Below are 19320 nucleotides of genomic sequence, written 5' to 3'. Positions count from 1 at the left end.
TCACTGTCAGTTAATCCCACTGCCACAGTCAGTGTCACAGCAATGGTCAGTCTAGTCTTCACCCTCAGTCTGGTCTTCCTCGGTGGGGTCATGTCTCTGTATTGCATCCTCAGAATCAGGCTTTGATGGTCATTCATATCTGTATATATACCAGCTGGGGGACCAGGCTTGGCTTCTGCTGCTGCCAAAAAGTAGGTTCACACCTGAGCTCATCCCTAGGGCAGGGATCTTAGGCCTGATCAGGGCCACTGACACAGAGGGAGTCAGCATCAGGTCGGGGGAGGCATGGAGCCTGTGAGAGAGGAGAGGAGAGAGTTCTAAGGAAGATAGGAGGCTGAGTCAGACCCAGGATGAATGAAAGACCCAGCCCTGAGGGTAGGGAGCAATGTGGACACTGGTGAGGGAAGGGCCCAACGCCATGGACCCTGGGTGGGAAGGAGGACAGAACAGCTGTGCCTCACACTGTGTCTGTTGGTGGGCATCTCATCTGTTTTGGGAAGAGCAGGGGAGCAGGGGTGAAAGTACGCAGATGTGTCTGGAAGACCAGCATCATTGGCAGGGATGGGAGCTGTTCCACCTGCGGATGCCTGGGCCCCATCTGGAACTGTGTGGATGCCGAAGCATCTTGGGGAGCACCCCCCACCTCAGGGGACTGTGTGTTCACTGAGCTTCATAGGATAAGTATTCAGGCCACTATGGAAGATCTCACTTCCTCTGTTTATCTCCCTAGGTCCTACTGTGCCACCTGGGACATGGGGCTTAACTGTCCTGTTCCTGTAAGTGGAGCTTGGTTCAGTTCCTAGCTCCTGTAGTGATGTGGAAAAAATGGTCTAAGAACAGAGTCTGTCAGAGAAGATAGAAGATGGTGGAAGAGTAGGGGACCATTGTTTCATCTAGTCCCTGGAGTTCAGCTAGATAGTTATCAAATCATTCTGAACATCTGTAGATTCAACAGAAGGAACTGCTACAACTCTACAAAGTGTGACCACTTTCTGTAAGGTAGGAGTTGTGCAGAAGTGAATCAGAGGGGATATATGGGAAGATAAGCCATGGGGGGAGGGAGCCTCTGTAATCCTGTTACCAAAAGATGATAGAGCAGAATCTGCAAATTGGAACTTTTAGAAGTCTGCTCTTGTGAGGGATGTCCCTACCTGAGAAGGCTTCCAGTGGCAAGATAGGGTTGAATCCTAGTGGGGGGAGTGTGTTTCAGGAAACCTAGCTCACAGGAAAAGAAGGGAGGATCAGTGTGGTAGAGTTACTATGTATTAGAATGGGGAAATCAGTGGCAATCAGCAAGCCAGGAGTGGGATTTTCGGTTAGGTGTTACCATAACCCATGAACTGTGGCATGGTCAGGCAAACACTCTTTGACTAGAGGCCCCCAAATCAACCATGACAACTGCCCCAACACTTGTCCTTCACCTGGAGGAGCAGGCTGGTGAACACTAAAGGAATCTGTGGAGTTTGGTTCACACAGAAGTGACTGACTCCTTTTCCCTGAGGGTGAACTGAAGAGTGGGGACTGCCATCTTTGAGCTCTGGGACTGGAGACTGGGCCATTGTCATTTTCAGTTTCATCCTCTCCTGAGGTGCAGAAAGTCTTCAGGAACAAAAGGCATGTAGAGCAGCCAAAGCAGCTTACACTGAGCCTGGTCCCTGGCCAGAGGCAGTGCCCCTCCACAGGGCAAAGGCACCTGAGAATCAGCCCAGTGGACCCCTCCCACAGAAGACCAGCAGGAACATCAGGCTAACACCAAGCTTATGGATCACAAAGACCTGAAAAATGCTTGTGGTAGGGGAAAATAATTTATGGAATTTGAGGGTTTTTCCTCATGACTCTTGAGTCTTTCATTTAAATTACTTACTTTTTTCCTATTCTCTTTAACAAGATTCTTATTTTATCAACTCATTGTTTTTAAGTATTTTTTTAAATTTTCATTTTACATTTACCTTTGATAGATAATTTTTTTTTTCATTTTTGGCTTTCCCTCACTGTATTCACATTTATTTTTGTATACATATGTTTTTCTTCCCTTTCAATTTTGGGATCTAGTGTCTTTTAGATTATATATTTTTTCCTACCCACCCCCTTCATTTTTTTGGTTACTGATCTTTTTGTGTTTGTTTAGTATATATTTTGCTGGGGTCATAGTTGATATTTTTGATTTTGTTCTTTTGTTCATGTATTCCTCTCTGGGCAAAATGATGAGAAGGAGAATTTCACAACAAAAGAAAGAATCAGAAGTAGTACTCTCTGGCATAAATTTAATTCATATGGATATAAGTCAAACATCAGATGTAGAATTTAAAATAATGATTATAAGGATACTAGCTGGGATTGAAAAAAAAAACATAAAAGACTCTAGAGAATCCCTTTATGCAGAAATAAAATAGCTAAAAACTAATCAGGCTGAAATAAAAAAAAATTTTAACTGATATGCAGTTGAAAATGGGTACTTCAACTAGTAGAGTAAATGAGGAGGAAGAGAGTCAGTGACATAGAAGATGAAATGATGGAACAGAAGGAGGCTGAAGAAAAGAGGGAAGAACAACTAATGAGTTATGAGGAGAGGCCTTGAACGATCAGTAATACCATAAAGTGGAAGACTATTACAATAATTGTGGCCCAGAGGAAGAAGAAAGTGTGAGAGAGGGACAGAAGGTGTAGTTGAGACAATCATAGCTGGGAAGTACCCAAATCTGGGAAAGGAAACAGGTATTCAAGTTCCAGAGGCACAGAAGACCTCCCAAAATCAATAAAAAGAGATCAACACCCCAACCTATAATAGTGAAGCTTGCAAATTTCAGAGGTAAAGCAAAAATCCTGATAGCAGTTTGAGATGAGAGGTCCATAACCTACGAAGCTAGAAACATTAGACTGGTAGTAGAACTATCCACAGAGACCTGGACAGCCAGAAAAGCATGGCAGGATATACTTAGGGTACTAAATAAGAAAAAAAAAGGAGCCAGGAATACTCTAATCCAGCAAGGTTGTCATTCAGAATGGAAGGAAAGATAAGGAGCTTCCAGGACAAACAGAAACTAAAAGAATTTGTTATCATGAAACCAGCCCTGAAGGAAGTATTAAAGGGGATCCTGTAAGTGAAGAGAGGGCCCTAAAGTAACATAGACCAGAAAGGAACAGAAACAATATACAGGAACAGTGACTTTAAAGGTAAGACGATGGCACTAAATTCATATCTTTCAATATTTACCCTGAATGTAAATGGGTGAAATGCTCCAATCAAAAGTTATTAGAATCAGTCTGAGGGGTTTGAAGTGGCGGGGGTGTGGGAGGTCGGGATACCAGGTGGTGGGTATTATAGAGGGCACAGATTGCATGGAGCACTCGGTGTGGTGAAAAAATAATGATACTGTTATGCTGAAAATAAATAAATTAAAAAATATTAAAAAAAGTAAAAAAAAAGTTATTAGATATCAGATTTGATAAAAAAAAAAAGACTGATCCATATGCTGTGTATATGAGAATCATTTTAGAACCAAAGACAATTCCAGATTGAAAGTGAGGCGGTGGAGAAACATTTATCACTGTAATGGATATCAAAGAAAGCTGGAGTAGCAATCCTCCTATCACACAAATTTGATTTCAAACCAGAGACTATAGCAAGGGATGAAGAGGGACATTATATCATCCTTAAAGTGTCTATCTAACAAGAAGACCTAACAATTATAAAATTTATCTCCTAACATGGGAAATGTCTATTATATAAACCAGTTAATGACCAACTTAAACACACTGATAATAATATAACAATAGTAGGGGACTTTAACTGCTCACTCACAGCAATGCGCAGATCATCTAAACAGAAGATCAACAAGGGAACAAGGGCTTTCAATGACATACTGGACCAGATGGACTTCACAGATATATACAGAGAATTCCATCCTAAACATAACATAACATAACACACATTCTTCTCAAGGGCATATGGAACTTTCTCCAGAGAAGATCACATTCTGGGTCACAGATCAGGCCCCCACCAGTACCTAAGCATTGGGATTATTTCCCGCATTTTGTCAGACCACAGTGTTTTGAACAGTGAACTCAGTCACTAGAGGAAATTTAGGAGGAACTCACATACATGGAGGTTAAAGATCATTCTATGAAAGAATGAATGGGTCAACCAGGAAATTAGAGAATTATTTAAAAAGTTCATGGAAGCAAATGAATACAAAAACACAACAGTTCAAAACCTTTGAATTTCAGTAAAGGTGGTCCCATGAGGGATGTACATAGTTATACAAGATAATCGCAAGAAAGTAAAAAATTCACAAATACACAAGCTATATTTATACCTAATGGATCTGGAGAGAGAACAGCAAATAAAGCCTAAAGGAAGGAGCAGATGAGAAATAATAAAGATTAGACTAGAAGTCAATGAAAGAGAAACGAAAAGAACAGTAGAACAGATCAAGCGAACTAGAAGCTGGTTCTCTGAAGAACTGCCAAATCAATATACCCCTAGGCAGACTTACCAAAAAGGAAAGAGAAAGGACCCAAATAAATAAAGTCATGAACAGAAGAGGAGAGATCATGAACAACACCAAGGAAATACAGTTTTGAGAACATATTATGAGCACATGTATGCCACAAATTAAGCAATCTGGAAGAAATGGATAATTTCCTAGAAATATAAACAACTGAAAGGGAAAGAGAAAGAAATAGAAAACTTGACTATACCCATAACCAACCAGGAAATTGAAGCAGTAACCAATAATCTCCCAACACACAAGATTCCAGGACCAGATGGCTTCCCAAGGGAATTCTACCAAACATTTAAGGAAGAATCACTACCTATTCTTCTGAAACTGTTTCAAAAAATAGAAACAGAAGGTAGACTTCCAAACTCATTCTATGAGGCCTGCATTGCCTTGATCCCAAAATAAGACAAAGGAGAATTTCCCACGAAGAAGAACTATAGACCAATATCCCTGTTGAATCTGGATGCCAATTATTCACCAATATACTAGGCAACAGGATGGAACAGTGCATTAATAGGATTCTTCACCATGACCAGGTAGGATTTATTCCTGGGATACAAGGGTGGTTCTACAATTGCAAATCAGTAAGTGTGATACACTACATAAAAAAGAGAAAGGACAGGAGCTGTGTTATCCTCTCAATTGATGCAGAAAAAGCATTTGACAAAGCATAGCATCCTTTCTTGGTTAAAACTCTCTACAGTGTAGGGATAGAGAGAACCTACCTCAATATCATCAAGGTAATATAGAAAAAACCCACTATGAATATCGTTCTCTATGGGGAAAACCACTGCTTTCTCCCTAAGTTCAGGAAGGTGACAGGGGTGTCAATTCTTAGCACTATTTGTTCAAAATAGTGATAGATGTCCTAGCTTCATCAATCAGACAACAAAAAGAAACAAAAGCATTCAAAGTGGCAAAGAAGAGGTTAAATTCTCACTCTTTACAGATGACATGATACTTTATGTGGGGAACCCAAAGACTCCAAAATTGCTAGAACTCATACAGCAATTCAATAATGTGCCAGGATATACCATCAATGCACAGATACAGGAACAATGAGACAGAAGAAAGGGAAATTAAGGAATCAATCCTATTCACAGTAGTACCAAAAACCATAAGATACCTAGGAATAAACCCAACCAAAAAGGTAAGGGATCCATACTCTATAAACTACGGGACACTTGTGAAAGAAATTGGGAAAAGACACAAGAAATACAAAAACATTCCACGTTAATGAGTGGGAAGAATACATATTCTTGGTCTATGCTACCAAGAGGAATCTACACATTAATTGAAGCCCCTGACAAAATACCATTGACATTTTTCACAGAGCTGGAACAAATAATCCTAACATGTGTATAGAACTAGAAAGATCCAGAATAACCAGGGGAATGTTTAAAATGAAAACCAAAGCTTGTGACATCACAATTCCGGACTTTAAGCTGTATTACAAAGATGTAATCAACCAGGCAGTTTGTACTGGCACAAAAACAGACACGATCAGTGGAATAGAATAGAGAGCCCTGGAGATGTGGGTGACACCTTAGTGTCTCCTGTACTTGTCTGTTCCCACTGTGGGACAAGCATCTCCACCCATGTCCCCAGGGCTTCAGGAGCTCAGCTGAGCTGGGACATGTTGGACTCTAATACTGTTCAGTTGGGAGGGCATTAGCACACAACCACACATGGAAATGATGAGATCATGACCACTGGATGAAAGTCTCCCTGTGTCTTTTTTTCTACCCAGTCCCTCTGTCTGTAGATGATACCCAGGCCCAGAGAAGCAGGCAACCTAGTGCCGTCAGCTGTAAATGCTCTCCTGACCACCCTGTGCAGAGCTGCCTGGAGAGCTGGATGGGGAGGGAGGTGTGGGGATCTCAGATGAGAGGACCTAGGCCAGAAGTGCTCCCTGCTTTGTGTGCAGATCTCCTGAGGCTGGAGGAAAGTATGACACAGATGGGGTGGGGTTTGTGTCTCACTTCTCCATCTGTCTGTGTCACTGTGAGCATCAGCACTGTTGTCCCATACCTGACAGTAATAGTCAGCCTCGTCCTCAGCCCGGACCCCGCTGATGGTCAGGGTGGCTGTGTTCCCCGAGTTGGTGCCTGAGAACCGGTCAGGGATCCCTGAGGGCCGGCTGCTATCACCGTAGATAATCATCACAGGGGCCAGACCTGGCTTCTGCTGGTACCACGGAACACTTTTTCTTCCAATGTTGTTTCCCCCACAAGTCATCCTGACCGTCTGTCCCAGGTTCACTGACATCGAGGGAGGCTGAGTCAGCACATAGGAGGCCATGGATCCTGCAAGAGAGGAGATGAGAGTTGGGGTTCCAGCCAGGGTATCATCCCCTATATATGTCACCTGTCTGGCCTGAGCTTTCTCAATTCCTTAGGCCATTTCCACCCTGCTGTCCTCTTAGGTCCTGGGCCTACCTGCCTTAGAGATTGAGCCTTTGAACAAATGAAAATCACCCACCCCATTTCTTTGGGCAGGCGCAGCCCTTTGGGACTAACAAGGAGCCAGGGAGCACAGTGGAGGTTTATCACCAGCCTGTCATCCCACAGTAGGGTCTTGATCATCCTGTCCCCCCACAACCAACTGACAGTCCACTTCTGAGCTCAGAATCCAGGCCTGGAGTGTCCCAGAACCCGGGGATGGGATGGACGTGAGCCTGGTCTTACCACCTGCCCAGTGAGCCAGGAATCCGAGGAGGAGAGGGGTCCAGGCCATGGTGCAGGTCCCTCGATTTTTCTCCCTAAGGCTCAGGCTGGGCAGGGTTCCTCCTAGGCCTCTCTTATCCCCTTGCTAGAGACAGCTGCTGGTTATGCAAATGAGCCAGAGCTCTGGGTTTGTGGTTTTAGAAATGGGCTCAGCTCCAAGAGACACAGAGATGGGAGGGGCAGCCCCTGAGGACCCGCCTTGAAGCCAGAGGATTTTCCCTCATCCTGTGTCTCTGTAATCTGGGGTCCAAAATCTATGCCTCTCCATGTCCTGACCTGTCTTCTGGGCAGGCATCTTCACAGCAGAGCTGTGAGGTGGAGTCTGTCTGCATTTTCTGAACCCATCATAGAAAGTTTCCTCTGTAGGTACTAGAGGATCGTGGGTCAGTGTGTGTCCTACTCTTGGTTTATATTGTGAACATTAGAACCAGAACAAAATCCCTCCCTTGCCAGGTGCACATGGAGTTTTAGGGAGCCACTGATGTTGCTGTAGGAGTCTGTGCCAATGGAGAGCTCCTGCGGCAGGTCATAGATGCTGTGCCTCAGTATCCCAAGGCTGCCCTCCCTGCCAGGGACAGACCCAGTGCTTGAGCAAGGATTCACAGTGATTGAGTATAGCAGGAATGGGGTGGGGTGGAGTGTCATGAAGTCCTGGACGTGTGCTAGAGCCCAAGACAAATTCCACAGGGTAGTGATGAGAGACTCTGAGTCAGAATTTTACATCAAAGCAAAGGTGATAGTGTAGTAAACCTATACCTTTAGCTTCTGGTCTTGGGTCCTGGTAACCAATCCTCCCAGTTGGAATCCCTGAGGTTTTGTCAGGTGATCTCTGCTGCTTCCTAGTGGCGAGTCCACACTGGCAGCTGGAAGTGCAGGGAACTCCTTTGTCCAGGTGGAGATTCATGACCCAATGTTCACATCCTGATTCCTCTGAACCATGCACTGCTGGCCCCAGGAGAAGATTTTCTCTTCTCTTTGGGGCCCCTGGAAGCCTTGAGAGCAGGCAGGAGGTGTCAGATTTCCCATGAAAATTGGAAGAGGCTCATGTGAAGAGAAAGTAGGACCAATTTGAGGCCTCAGGGCTCATCTTTCTGGATTGGTGGTGGGTCATGGGTGTGGTTTGGGGGCTGAACAAGAATAAGGGACTGTCTCACTTGATCTGGCTGTTGAGCATCAAGTGGTGTGATGATGGCTCCAGCCTTGAAGGGAGAAACAAGAGGACAGTCACTGAAGAAACATTTATTCAGATCCAGCTTGGTCTTCCATAGGTTCCACCCTAGAAATCAGTGTAAATAAGTGTTTCTTGGGTTCCTGCCTTGGGCAGCACAGCACTGGGGACACAACTGCTTTCGTGAAACAGCACACCATCACTAACCCCGTCTACCTTCATCTTGTCTTCTATAATCATTGAGAAGCCCCACTATTGCTATTCTTATTTATGTCTAGGTCAGCAGTGACCCTGTGTCCCAGAGCTATCCCATCGATGTGTCATTCTGCTGGGAATCTTTCTGGGGACTTTTGTCTGTGAATGAAAGAGACTAGATTTATGCAGGGCTCTTTCTCTTGTACTCATGAGTCCTAGCTAGAGCTGTAGCAGCCATCCCGAGGTCTGTTGTCAACAACAAGGTAAAGCAAAGCCTCCATAGTAGTGGTGGTGCGAGAGACAGTGAGAGGATTTGGTACCTCTCAGAGCTGGTAGTACCTGGAAAACTACAATCTGTCTTCAGACTTACTTCTGTCTGCAGGAAAATAGATGCTTGAATGTTCATGCCTCTGATTGAGATGGGCATGTATTTTATTAAAACTTCCTGACCAGTTGGGATAAAAACGCATACAAAACAATCAATTAATTAAATGATAGGAGAACCTGGACAGTATTGGTTGATGTGCAGAGAAAGAAGTGATATCAGACAAAATGACGGGCTGGTCATGTGTGTGGAGAGGCTGGAGGAGGCTTCTCTGCGGAGGGACTGTGGGGCTGCTGCCAGGATGGAGAGAAGGAACAAGAACTGAAGTGTGTTTGGAGTCAGTCCTACAGAAAGAGTCTGCTTTGTCTGAGGATGCAGGGACAGTGAGGAACTTAGGTGTCTGTGAGTTCCAAGGTGATATTTTCCCATATGTTCAAAACTGAGTGACGGGTGTGATGTGTTAGAATTCTCTGTTGTATGTTTCCAGGGAAGGTGAGTCACAAGAGTAGCCCCATGTGAACCTCCCTGAAAACTGAGTGGGATGCTGGAGACTGTTTGTAGCTGACAGTCACTGTGGCTTCTGTGTGGTGCCCCTGTGTGTGTGTATGTGTGTGTTTCCACATGACATCCAATTCCTGTCACACACTCCTTTCTATCATATACTGATACACATACATATTTATGAAGATACTTGTGAGTGCTTGTGTGCATATATACGAATTGTGTCTGCTGTGTATATGTTGGAGATGGGTTTGTGTACATATATACCTTTACGTATGGTATAAACACATACGTTTTCTAGAGATTCTGAACTCTGGGTTGGGTGCCAAAGTTGTAGTTTTGGGGGTCTTTGCATTTTTAGGAGACATGCAGTTCCTTATTGTCACCAATGATAAGGTGTGTGTTGTTACCATAATGAATGACAGGACCAAGTTAGCAATCAGACTCATTTGACAGAACACACTGATATCGGTTAATGGCAGTGTTCATAGAACTGAAATATAAGGGCAGCTTACCAATTTTTTGTGCATCTCTATTATTAGAAAGTTCCAACTGACACATGCTTTGGCTTGTTTCTGAATCTTAAAGGAGACTGTATGCTCCTTATTAGCAACTAAGTTACTCTGTCATCAAGCTGCCTGCATGAAATGAGTGTTTTCAGATCAACCATGCCAGGGAATTGGACAGTCACAGCAGCTCTCCATCATCCAACAAAAGAGATAGATTTGAGATTAGGCTTCCCCATGTCCTGAAGGCACAGGCCAGTTGCATGAGGGAAAGGCCTGATGGCCAGGACCCCAATCTATACTGCATTGTCTCTGCTCTGTCTGGCACAATTATGACCCAGTGGGGACAATCCTATGAACAGCTGATCCAGAGGAAAAACCATGGTTGGTTTAAGATGTTCCTGTGTCATGTGCATCCAACTCTGCTAGTTAACAATAGTAGTCCTGCAGCCCTCATCTGGGACACTGCTGCAGAATATGGAAATTTTTTCAATAAGGCAACATTTGAGCAGAGTGCTTTTTTTATTCACCCGGACAGAGTGGCTTATTTCTAACCTATGTTCTCTGACTCAGTTTGGCTGGATGGTTGGAGAGTTGGAAGAAACACAAAAAGGAAAGTGGTGAAAGATGTTTGAGGAAGAAACATGTGAGTAGGCACCAACCCCAAATGAACACAGGGCGATTTGTGTTCCATGAAAACGCCTACAAGAGTGTGTCCTCAGAGGGAAATTGTGTATGAACACTCTATGAAATCAGGTGGATAATGTGACACTCAGCAGACAGTGATGAGCCTTCTTGCCACTCTTGAACTTGTCCGGGGGCCTTATATACACACAAAACAGATATTCATGTCAAAAAAATGGGCTGAAGACATGAACAGACACTTCTCCAATGAAGACATACAAATGGCTATCAGACACATGAAAAAAATGTTCATCATCACTAGCCATCAGGGAGATTCAAATTAAAACCACATTGAGATATCACCTTACACCAGTTAGAATGGCCAAAATTAGCAAGACAGGAAACAACGTATGTTGGGGAGGAGGATGCGGAGAAAGGGGAACCTCTTACACTGTTGGTGGGAATGCAAGTTGGTGCAGCCACTTTGGAGAACAGTGTGGAGATTCCTCAAGAAATTAAAAATAGAGCTTCCCTATGACCCTGCCATTGCACTCCTGGGTATTTACCCCAAAGATACAGATGTAGTGCAAAGAAGGGCCATCTGTACCCTAATGTTTATAGCAGCAATGGCCACAGTCGCCAAACTGTGTAAAGAACCAAGATGCCCTGCAACGGATGAATGGATAAGGAAGATGTGATCCATATACACTATGGAGTATCGTGCCTCCATCAGAAAGGATGAATACCCAACTTTTGTAGCAACATGGACGGGACTGGAAGAGATTATGCTGAGTGAAATAAGTCAAGCAGAGAGAGTCAATTATCATATGGTTTCACTTATTCGTGGAGCATAACAAATAGCATGGAAGACATGGGGTGATGGAGAGGAGAAGGGAGTTGAGGGAAATTGGAAGGGGAGGTGAACCACGAGAGACTATGGACTCTGAAAAATAATCTGAGGGTTTTGAAGGGGTTGGGGGGGGTGGGAGGTTGGGGGAGCCAGGTGATGGGTATCATGGAGGGCTCATATTGCTCAGAGTCCTGTGGGGGTTGAGCCTATGGGCAGCACCTGGGCCAGAACCTGGGCAGGGAGTGTGGCAGGGAGCAGGAGAGGTTCCAGGCCGTGGTGGGTTTCTTGTGGATTTGAAGTCCTCACCTCCTACCTTACCAGAGTTCCTGCCAGTGACATGACATCACTCACATGTAGGATAAGGACAATAACTTGATCTCATCTTCCCTCATATGTTTTACCTGTTCCTCCATCATAAATCACATTGCTATTGTTTTTGATTTTAGCACTTGATTGTATTTACAGACATTGACCACTAAATTCTGTTTAGGTTGATCCATGTAGTTATGATTTCCCAAGCTTATTATACTTTGTGTAGACTCAGACTTCCCTCTGTCACCCTTTCCTTCTATCCGAGGGGTGTCCTTCATTGTCACTCGTGCTGGTTCTCTATAGGGAACACGACTCTCCTCTCTGACTGTAAGAGTGTCTGCATCACTGGTTTGTAGCAATTACTCATGATGTGTGCTGTGCTGTCTCTCATTCTCCTTGTGTCTGAGCCTTGTTGTGCTTCTTAGATACATTGATTCCTGAGATTCTCCAAATTTGAAGCATTTTTGTAGAATGTATCTTCGCAGACTTTTTATTTCACCCCCAGTCCCTTACCTTCCCTCCCTGAAGTCCCTACACTTGCACACTGTCTGAGTGGCATGAAGGTGTCTTCCAAGCAACGAGCCTTCATTAATTTTATTAGGTATTTCACTGTGTGTTTCATTTTGAATACTTTCCATCACTATGACATCAACTTCCCTAATCTCTTCTTTTGCAGCATCATATCTGCTGTCAGTCTATACCTTGGATTTTTACATTTCAGACATTTTCATCTAGGGAAGTTTTAAAAGAATGGTTCTCTAAAAATGTCTTCCATTTCTGCTTCTCACATGTGTCATTCTTCCTCCACCCACAGTCCCAGAGGAAACAGAGTTCTAACAGCTGTTTACAAATTCCCTGTTGATCCACCCTGTGCAGCCTGCCTGGAGGACTGGGAGGAAGGGGACAGACTGGGGACCACAGACTTGGGGACCTTGACCAGACCTGTTCACTGCTCTGTGCACAGGCCTCCTGGGGCTGGAGGAGAGGGTGACACAGATGGGGAAGGGGTTTGTGTCTCACTTCCCCATTTGCTTGTGTCACTGTGAGCATTACCACTGCTGTCATAGGACTGACAGAAATAGTCAGCCTCGTCCTCGGCCTGTACGCTGCTGATAGTGAGGGTGGCCGTGTTCCCTGACTTGGAGCCAGAGAATCGCTCTGGGATCCCAGAGGCCCGCTCATTATCCAAATAAATTACCATCAGAGGGGCTTGCCCTGGCTTCTGTTGGTACCATTGTACATAACCATAGTCCAGTTCTTCTCCAGAGCAGGTGATTGTAGCGGTCTGTCCCGGGGCCACTGACACAAAGGGCGTCTGAGTCAGCTCACTGGAGACCACGGAGCCTGAAAAGACAGAAGAGGAGAGGTTGCAATGAGGTCCAGGGGCTCATCCCATCATCCCAATACAGAGGCTGTGCTGTGCCTGAGCTCAGGGTTTGGGGCAGGCTCAGCTCAGGTCCTGTGGTGCTGAGAGTGTGGACTGGGGAGAGTACCCGTGCAGAGAGTGAGGACAAGGAGTGAAAGAGGGGTCCAGGCCATGGTGGATGTGCCCAGAGCTCTGTCTTCTGAAAACCACAGCTGGGCCAGCCTCCCTGGCCTCTCTTATTTCTTTCCAGGCCTTTTGTTCTGTGGTTGTTAGTAATTATGCAAATTTCCTCCTCTCTGGGACTCAAACCACTTGTGAGCTCAGATCAGGTGACTGAGGAGGAACAAATGATCCCATAACTTCCTCCAAAAGCTCTCAGGTCAGAAAAATGAGCATTGGTCTCCAAATCTGGTATCATAGTCATATTCCTGGGGTTTGAACACAACCAGTGTCCCTACCCATTCTCTCTGAGGAATGTCTGGGGCTGGCCCAGGGCCTTCCACAATCCTGGCCATGGGGCTGGCCTGGTCCCTCTGAGAAATGCAGAGAACACTAGATTCAGAGAAAGTTGGTCCTGTGACCTCATTACCTCCTTCCCCAGCTTCTTGTTCCCTCTGCATCCCCCAGAGACTCTGTGGTCCTATCCTTGACATGACAACAAAACTCTCTCATTTTGAGATTCTGTCATCATTTTGTAAGTAGGTGCTCACTGTTAAACAACCAACTGCTGTTGGAGATTCATCAGGATTTCTAGTCTTTTTACACATGGTGCTGTTGTCTCTATGCAGCCCCCATCCCACAGCAGACCAGCAATTGGTATAATCAACCATTTCATTCCTTTTAATTTTTTCGTCAATGTTCCATGCAAACCTGTGCAAAGGGCCTGAGTCTATGAGGAACAACTTCAAGATTTGTGATCTTGTGAGGACACACAAGATCACATGTTCCCATATGTTGTGAGCTCGAGGGCCTGAGCCATGGTCCCTGCAGCCATGAGAATCACATCACTCTGGAGACAGTCTCACAAGGAGGCTGCGGATGTTCCTTCCAGGGACCAGGGTCCTGAGTGCTCTGCCTCCTGTCCCCTGATATGCTCTTGAACAAAGGAGGTGCATCCCCAGGTCTGACTTGGGGTGGAGGTGGGGAAGGAGAGGCAGGGTTTGAGTCATCAGGTGTCTCTGGATGTACCCAGCAGAGGGGAGTCAGTCCCTGGGGACACTGGTGGACAGAGAGGGGACCTGACTTTCCCAGGTGAGGTGCTGTCTGTGTCAAGACTCCCACCAGTGTCCTTGGTGACACTGTGTGTGTTTAACTCTCAGAACATGGTCCTTGCAGCCTGAGGGGATAGGATGATCCCCTCAGGATGATCCATCCTGACAGTCTCTGAGGACTGAACCTCAGACAACCTGCTGACCTCCAGGCCTGGTGTTCCTGTGAGGCTCCCCCTGGGCAGCCCCAGCCTCTGTCCGGCCCCTCTTGCTGCAGCTCTGCTGCCCCCTGCTGGTGGAGGAGGACTCAGACCAGGAGCTTCCCTTCTGCAGGTCACCCCATAGCACCTGTTGCCTGAGAAGGGGTGTGAACCAGGGTTTTAAGGCTTTCCTAGGAAGCTGCCCTACCCCTACCCTGCCCAGCATAGAAGGTCACATACAAGTTGTAGGAGGCAGAGCAGGTGTGATTCCTGTAATTTTCACAGGGTTGAAATGCTCTGGCTTAGCCTGCAGTCTTGTTTCAGAAAGGAGAGTGCAGGGTACAGTGCAAGTGCATTTGAAAAGGGTCATTGTCCAGAAAATATATATTTGATGTCCCACAGCCGCCAGGTTCCTGTATATTTAGGAATCAGGACTAAAGCTTCATGCATCCCTATCCATGTAGCAGGGTCATCAGAACAGCAGGTGATGCTTCTGGTGCTAAATTCAGTTGAACAGGCAAACCTTTAATTTTATTGCTATTACTGCTGTTTTTACCTCTTTTCCCTTATTCCAGTCTGCATCTCCTGGAATTGGGTGCGGGAGGCTTTGTAAACTAGCCTAGTATCTGGTTTTGTGAAAATGGGATCCTGCTCATTCATACATGGACCCAACTGCACATGAAGAAGGTCACAGTGTAGTGGAAAAGCTGAAGACTTTTCCTTGGATTCCGCCATTTGCAGACAGGAGACCCCAACACCAGGGTTAGCTCACTGAGACCTCACTGAGTCATTCTCATGGAAGAGACTCTTAAAGGTTTTGTATCACTTAATATGAAAAAAGTATTTATTACATAAGTTAAGCTTCTCCATTTCACAGTAGGAAAAGGTGAGGACCAGTGTAGCTAGCATCCCAGTCAAACAGAAGAAAGTGGGTTGAGTCCAGGAGTGGAGACCAGGTGTGCTGGTCTCCTAGACTCCTCAGGGCAGAACTTGAGCAGTATGGGAAGGAGGGAGGGTGAGGCCAGGCTGGGCAGCAGAGCTTCTGTCCTGAAATCACTGCCAACCCCATCCTGGCTATTCTCTAAAGGTGCTCCTCGGCCTGCATGTGGGGAGAGTCTGTGGGTTTGTGTCCGAGGTCTGTGGAGGGTGGAGGCTGTTTGGTGGTGCAGAGGCCTGGCCTGGGTCCTGATGGCTCTGCCCTGCATTATTGTTTGGTTCTCTCTCTGTGCTCTCTCCTAGCAGGTGAGGGTGCCAGTGGTGTTCTGGCTATTCTACAATAGCACGGAGTCATCTGAGGTCCACAGTGACTGCAGGTTCAGGGGACTGTGGGGATCATTCTTAGCGGTTCCTCCTTTACCGCATCCCCTGGGCTGAATTCAGGGTCAGGGTCATGCTCAGAGTATTGTGGGGGCTGAGCCTGTGGGCAGGCCCAAGAATAGTGTGGGGAGCAGGAGATGGTCCACACCACAGTGGGGACCCCAGAATTCTGTCTCCTGAGCCTCAGTTGGACCCTGGCCACCTCAAGCCTCCCTAATGTTCTCACTTGTCCCCTTGAAGATATTCCTTCTCCCACTGCTGGAGAGAATCTCTGTGCTTCTGGGTGAGTTTCATGGATCTGGTTCACGTGGAGCTGTGCTCCCCTCTTGGCCGCAGAGGGAGTTCTTGCCACTTTGTGTTTGAACATCGTTAAGCCTGGGGAAGGAAGGGACATGTGGGGGACATTTCTAGTTCTGTTCTCATGAAATGTGCACTCAGATTATTAATTCCATTCTCTCTGTGTAAAATACATAACACAAAGTATTCATCCTAATTACTTTAAGGATTCAACTTATCTTCCCAGATTTTCTCTCTGTTCTCTGTGAATGTTTCATGACTCACATTGTGGAGCAGAATTGGGTGGGAATTGTCCTCAAATGTTCCTAGATTTCAGAGTCATTTCCTTTGCTTGCAGTTTCCCATCAGCAGCAGCCACTTGGGTGTTGCTGTGACATCAATCTGACAATCCCTATGTTTAATTGTGGTGTTTAGAGCATTTCCGAATGTGATTAGTACTGTCCTTTCAGTATGGCATCTTGCCTTTATTTTCTTGTTGTCCCATGTGTTCTTTTTCCTCTTTTCATGTATCTTAATCGGATTAATGGAGCATTTGATATGATTCCATTTTATCTACTTCTTCTGCTTACAAGCTGTAAGTTCTTTCTGTCTTATGATCGGTAACTTGCCATAGTCCACATTCTGATGCTGCTGCCCACATTACATGGAACGTAAGCACCTGGTAACATCCTTCTGTGTCTCATCTCTCAGCATATTCACTGTCATTTTCCCCATATTATTTTACCTTTGTCAGAAATTCCAGCATACACAGTTACTATATTTGTGTGGACAGTGACATATCCTTTTTTTAAAAAAAGTTTTATTGTGTTGTTAGTCATCATACAATACGTCATCAGCTTTTCATGCAGCATTCCATGATTTATTGTTTATGTATAACACCCAGTGCTCCATAGGATACGTGCCTCCTTACTACTCACCACCCGGCTCACGCATCCCTCACCCCTCACCCTCCCCTCCAAAACCCTCAGTTTGTTTCTCAGAGTCCACAGTCTCTTAAGGTTCATCTCCCCCTCCAAATCCCCCCCCTTCACTTTTCCTTTCCTTCTCCTAATATCCTCCTTGTTATTCCTTTAGCTCCACAAGTATGTGAAACTATGTGATAATTGACTTTTTCTGCTTGCCTTATTTCACTCAGAATACTTTCCTGCAAACCCATCCATGTTGAAACAAAAGTTGGGTATTCATCCTTTCTGATGGCTGAGTAATATTCCATTGTACATATGAACCACATCTTCTTTATCCATTCATCTGAGAAGGGCATCTCATCTCTTTCCACAGTTTGGTGACTGTGGCCTTGCTAATATGAACATTGGGATACAGATGGCCCTAGTTTTCACTACAGTGTACCTGTGGGGTAAATACCCAGTAGTGCAATTGCAGGGTCGTAGGGTAGCTCTATTTTTAATTTCTTAAGGAATCTCCACACTGTTTTCCAAAGCGGCTGAACCAACTTGCATTCCCACCAACATTTAAGAGGGTTTCCTTTCTCAACATCCTCGCCAACATTTCTTGTTTCATGTCTTGTTAATCTTTGCCATTTTAAACTGGTGTAAAGCAATATCTCAGTGTGGTTTTGATTTGAATTTCCCCGATGAAATGATGATGATGAACATTTTCCCACGCTGCTAATCATTTGTATGTCTTCATTGGAGAAATGTCTGCTTTTCTCTTCTGCCTATTTTTTGACTTGATTATCTGTTTTTTGGGTGTAGAGTCTGAGATGTTCTTTATAGATTTTGGATATCAGCCCTTTGTCTGTAATGCCATTTGCAAATATCTTCTCCCATTCTGTGAGTTGCCTCTTTGTTTTGTTGACTGTTTCCTTTGCTGAGCAGAAGCTTTTGATCTTGATGAAGTCCCAAAGTTCATTTTTTGCATTTGTTTTCCTTGTCTTTGGAGATGTGTCATGAAAGAAATTGCTGTGGCTGATGTCGAAGAGGTTACTGCCTATGTTCTACTCTAGGATTTTTGTGGATTCCTGTCTCATGTCGAGGTTTTCCATCCATTTTGAGTTTATCTTTGGGTATGGTGCAAGAGAATGGATGAGTTTCATCCTTCCATACATAGCTTTCCAATTTTCCCATTTATTGAAGTGACTGTCTTTTTTTTTATTGGATATTTTTTCCTGCTTTGCAGTAATGAATCTTTTAAAGAGATTAGATAATAAAAAAGTCTTAGTATTTGTCCCTTTAGTTAGCATTTCTGATTTTTACATTGATTTTGTAAGAAGATTTTATTTCTTTGCTAGAGATAGAGTGAGAGCGAGAGAGAGGGAACACACAAGCAGGGGGAGCAGCAAGCAGAGTGAGCAAGAAGCCTGATGCAGGACCAGATCCCAGGAGCCTGGGATCATGACCTGCATCGAAGCAAGACACTTAACCAACTGAGCCACCCAGGCGTCTCTTACACTGTTTCTGTAGATTCAGATTCTTCCTGGAATCACCTCCTGTGCCTGAGGGATGTCCTTTTTAAAATTTTTTTTAAAAATTTATTTGACAGAGAGAGAGAACACAAGCAGGGGGAACAGGGGGAGCAGAAGAGGGAGTGGCAGGCTCCCTGCTGAGCATGGTGTCGGACTTGGGGCTTGATCCCAGGACCTTGGGATCATGACCCTAGCCAAAGTCAGATTCTTAACCAACTGAGCCACCCAGTCATCCTGAGGAATATACATTTATTGCTTGTATTTTGGGTCAATTCATGAGCAATTGTGTCAGTTTTTGTGTATTTGTGTACTGTGGACATTTTTTATTTAGGCGTCATGTTTGAAGAATACTTTCCCCAAGTGAAGAACTGTTTTTTTTTTTCCCCTTTTCAAGAAAGATGTTAATCCACTGTCTCTCACTGACATTTCATGCCAAGAAAAATCCACTGGAATCCTTTTCTTCCTTCCTCTGAGTGTAGGGAGTCTGTCCCTATGGCTGCTTCTTTTTTCTTTTTTTAAGGTTTTATTTTTTTGCATATGAGAGAGAGAGAGAGAGAGAGAGAGGAAGAGAAGCAGAAAGAGGGGAGATACAGGCTTCCCACTGAGCAGGGAGTCTGACTCAGGGATCAGTCACAGGACCCTGATCATGAGCTGAGCCGAAGGCAGATGCTTCAGCAACTGAGCCACCCAGGGATCCGTGCAAGTCTAGTTTGTTAACATAAGTTTCTTTCAGTCTCTGTCTCCTCCTTTGTATCACTGTGTGTAACATATGAATATACATGTAGGTGTTTATGAGATACA

General features: G+C 44.9%; 3 protein-coding genes across 27 annotated transcripts in view; all 3 read right to left on the bottom strand.

Moving 5' to 3' along the window:
• LOC101682709 (immunoglobulin lambda-1 light chain-like) overlaps positions 1-19320 on the bottom strand; it is a 1123284-nt gene that overhangs the window by 285484 nt on the left and 818480 nt on the right. Inside the window, exons 1-2 of one of the 16 annotated variants that reach the window (XM_045065727.1) lie at positions 13203-13320; positions 12756-13053 (exon numbers count right to left, since the gene is read on the bottom strand). The exons of 14 other annotated variants lie outside the window; for them this stretch is intronic. In XM_045065727.1, the coding sequence (XP_044921662.1) occupies positions 12756-13053; positions 13203-13248 (344 nt within the window). In that variant the 5' untranslated portion in view covers positions 13249-13320. Of the gene's footprint in view, positions 1-12755; positions 13054-13202; positions 13321-19320 lie in introns of those variants that run through there. One more of the 16 variants, XM_045065736.1, reaches the window with a different exon arrangement.
• Positions 1-19320, bottom strand: part of LOC101676037 (immunoglobulin lambda variable 4-3) — a 780698-nt gene that overhangs the window by 267034 nt on the left and 494344 nt on the right. The window contains exons 1-2 of one of the 5 annotated variants that reach the window (XM_045065714.1): positions 7190-7284; positions 6511-6808 (exon numbers count right to left, since the gene is read on the bottom strand). The exons of 3 other annotated variants lie outside the window; for them this stretch is intronic. In XM_045065714.1, coding sequence (XP_044921649.1) covers positions 6511-6808; positions 7190-7238 — 347 coding nt within the window. In that variant the 5' untranslated portion in view covers positions 7239-7284. Of the gene's footprint in view, positions 1-6510; positions 6809-7189; positions 7285-19320 lie in introns of those variants that run through there. One more of the 5 variants, XM_045065718.1, reaches the window with a different exon arrangement.
• Positions 1-19320, bottom strand: part of LOC101680986 (immunoglobulin lambda-1 light chain-like) — a 586873-nt gene that overhangs the window by 261698 nt on the left and 305855 nt on the right. The gene's annotated exons all lie outside the window — the stretch shown is intronic.

Source organism: Mustela putorius, unplaced genomic scaffold (assembly GCF_011764305.1).
Source record: "Mustela putorius furo isolate JIRA1106 unplaced genomic scaffold, ASM1176430v1.1 tig00003858_pilon_pilon_pilon, whole genome shotgun sequence".
Classification (NCBI taxonomy): domain Eukaryota; kingdom Metazoa; phylum Chordata; class Mammalia; order Carnivora; family Mustelidae; genus Mustela; species Mustela putorius.
The sequence above is the reverse complement of the archived record's forward strand: the minus strand, read 5'-3'. Positions and strand labels throughout refer to the sequence as shown.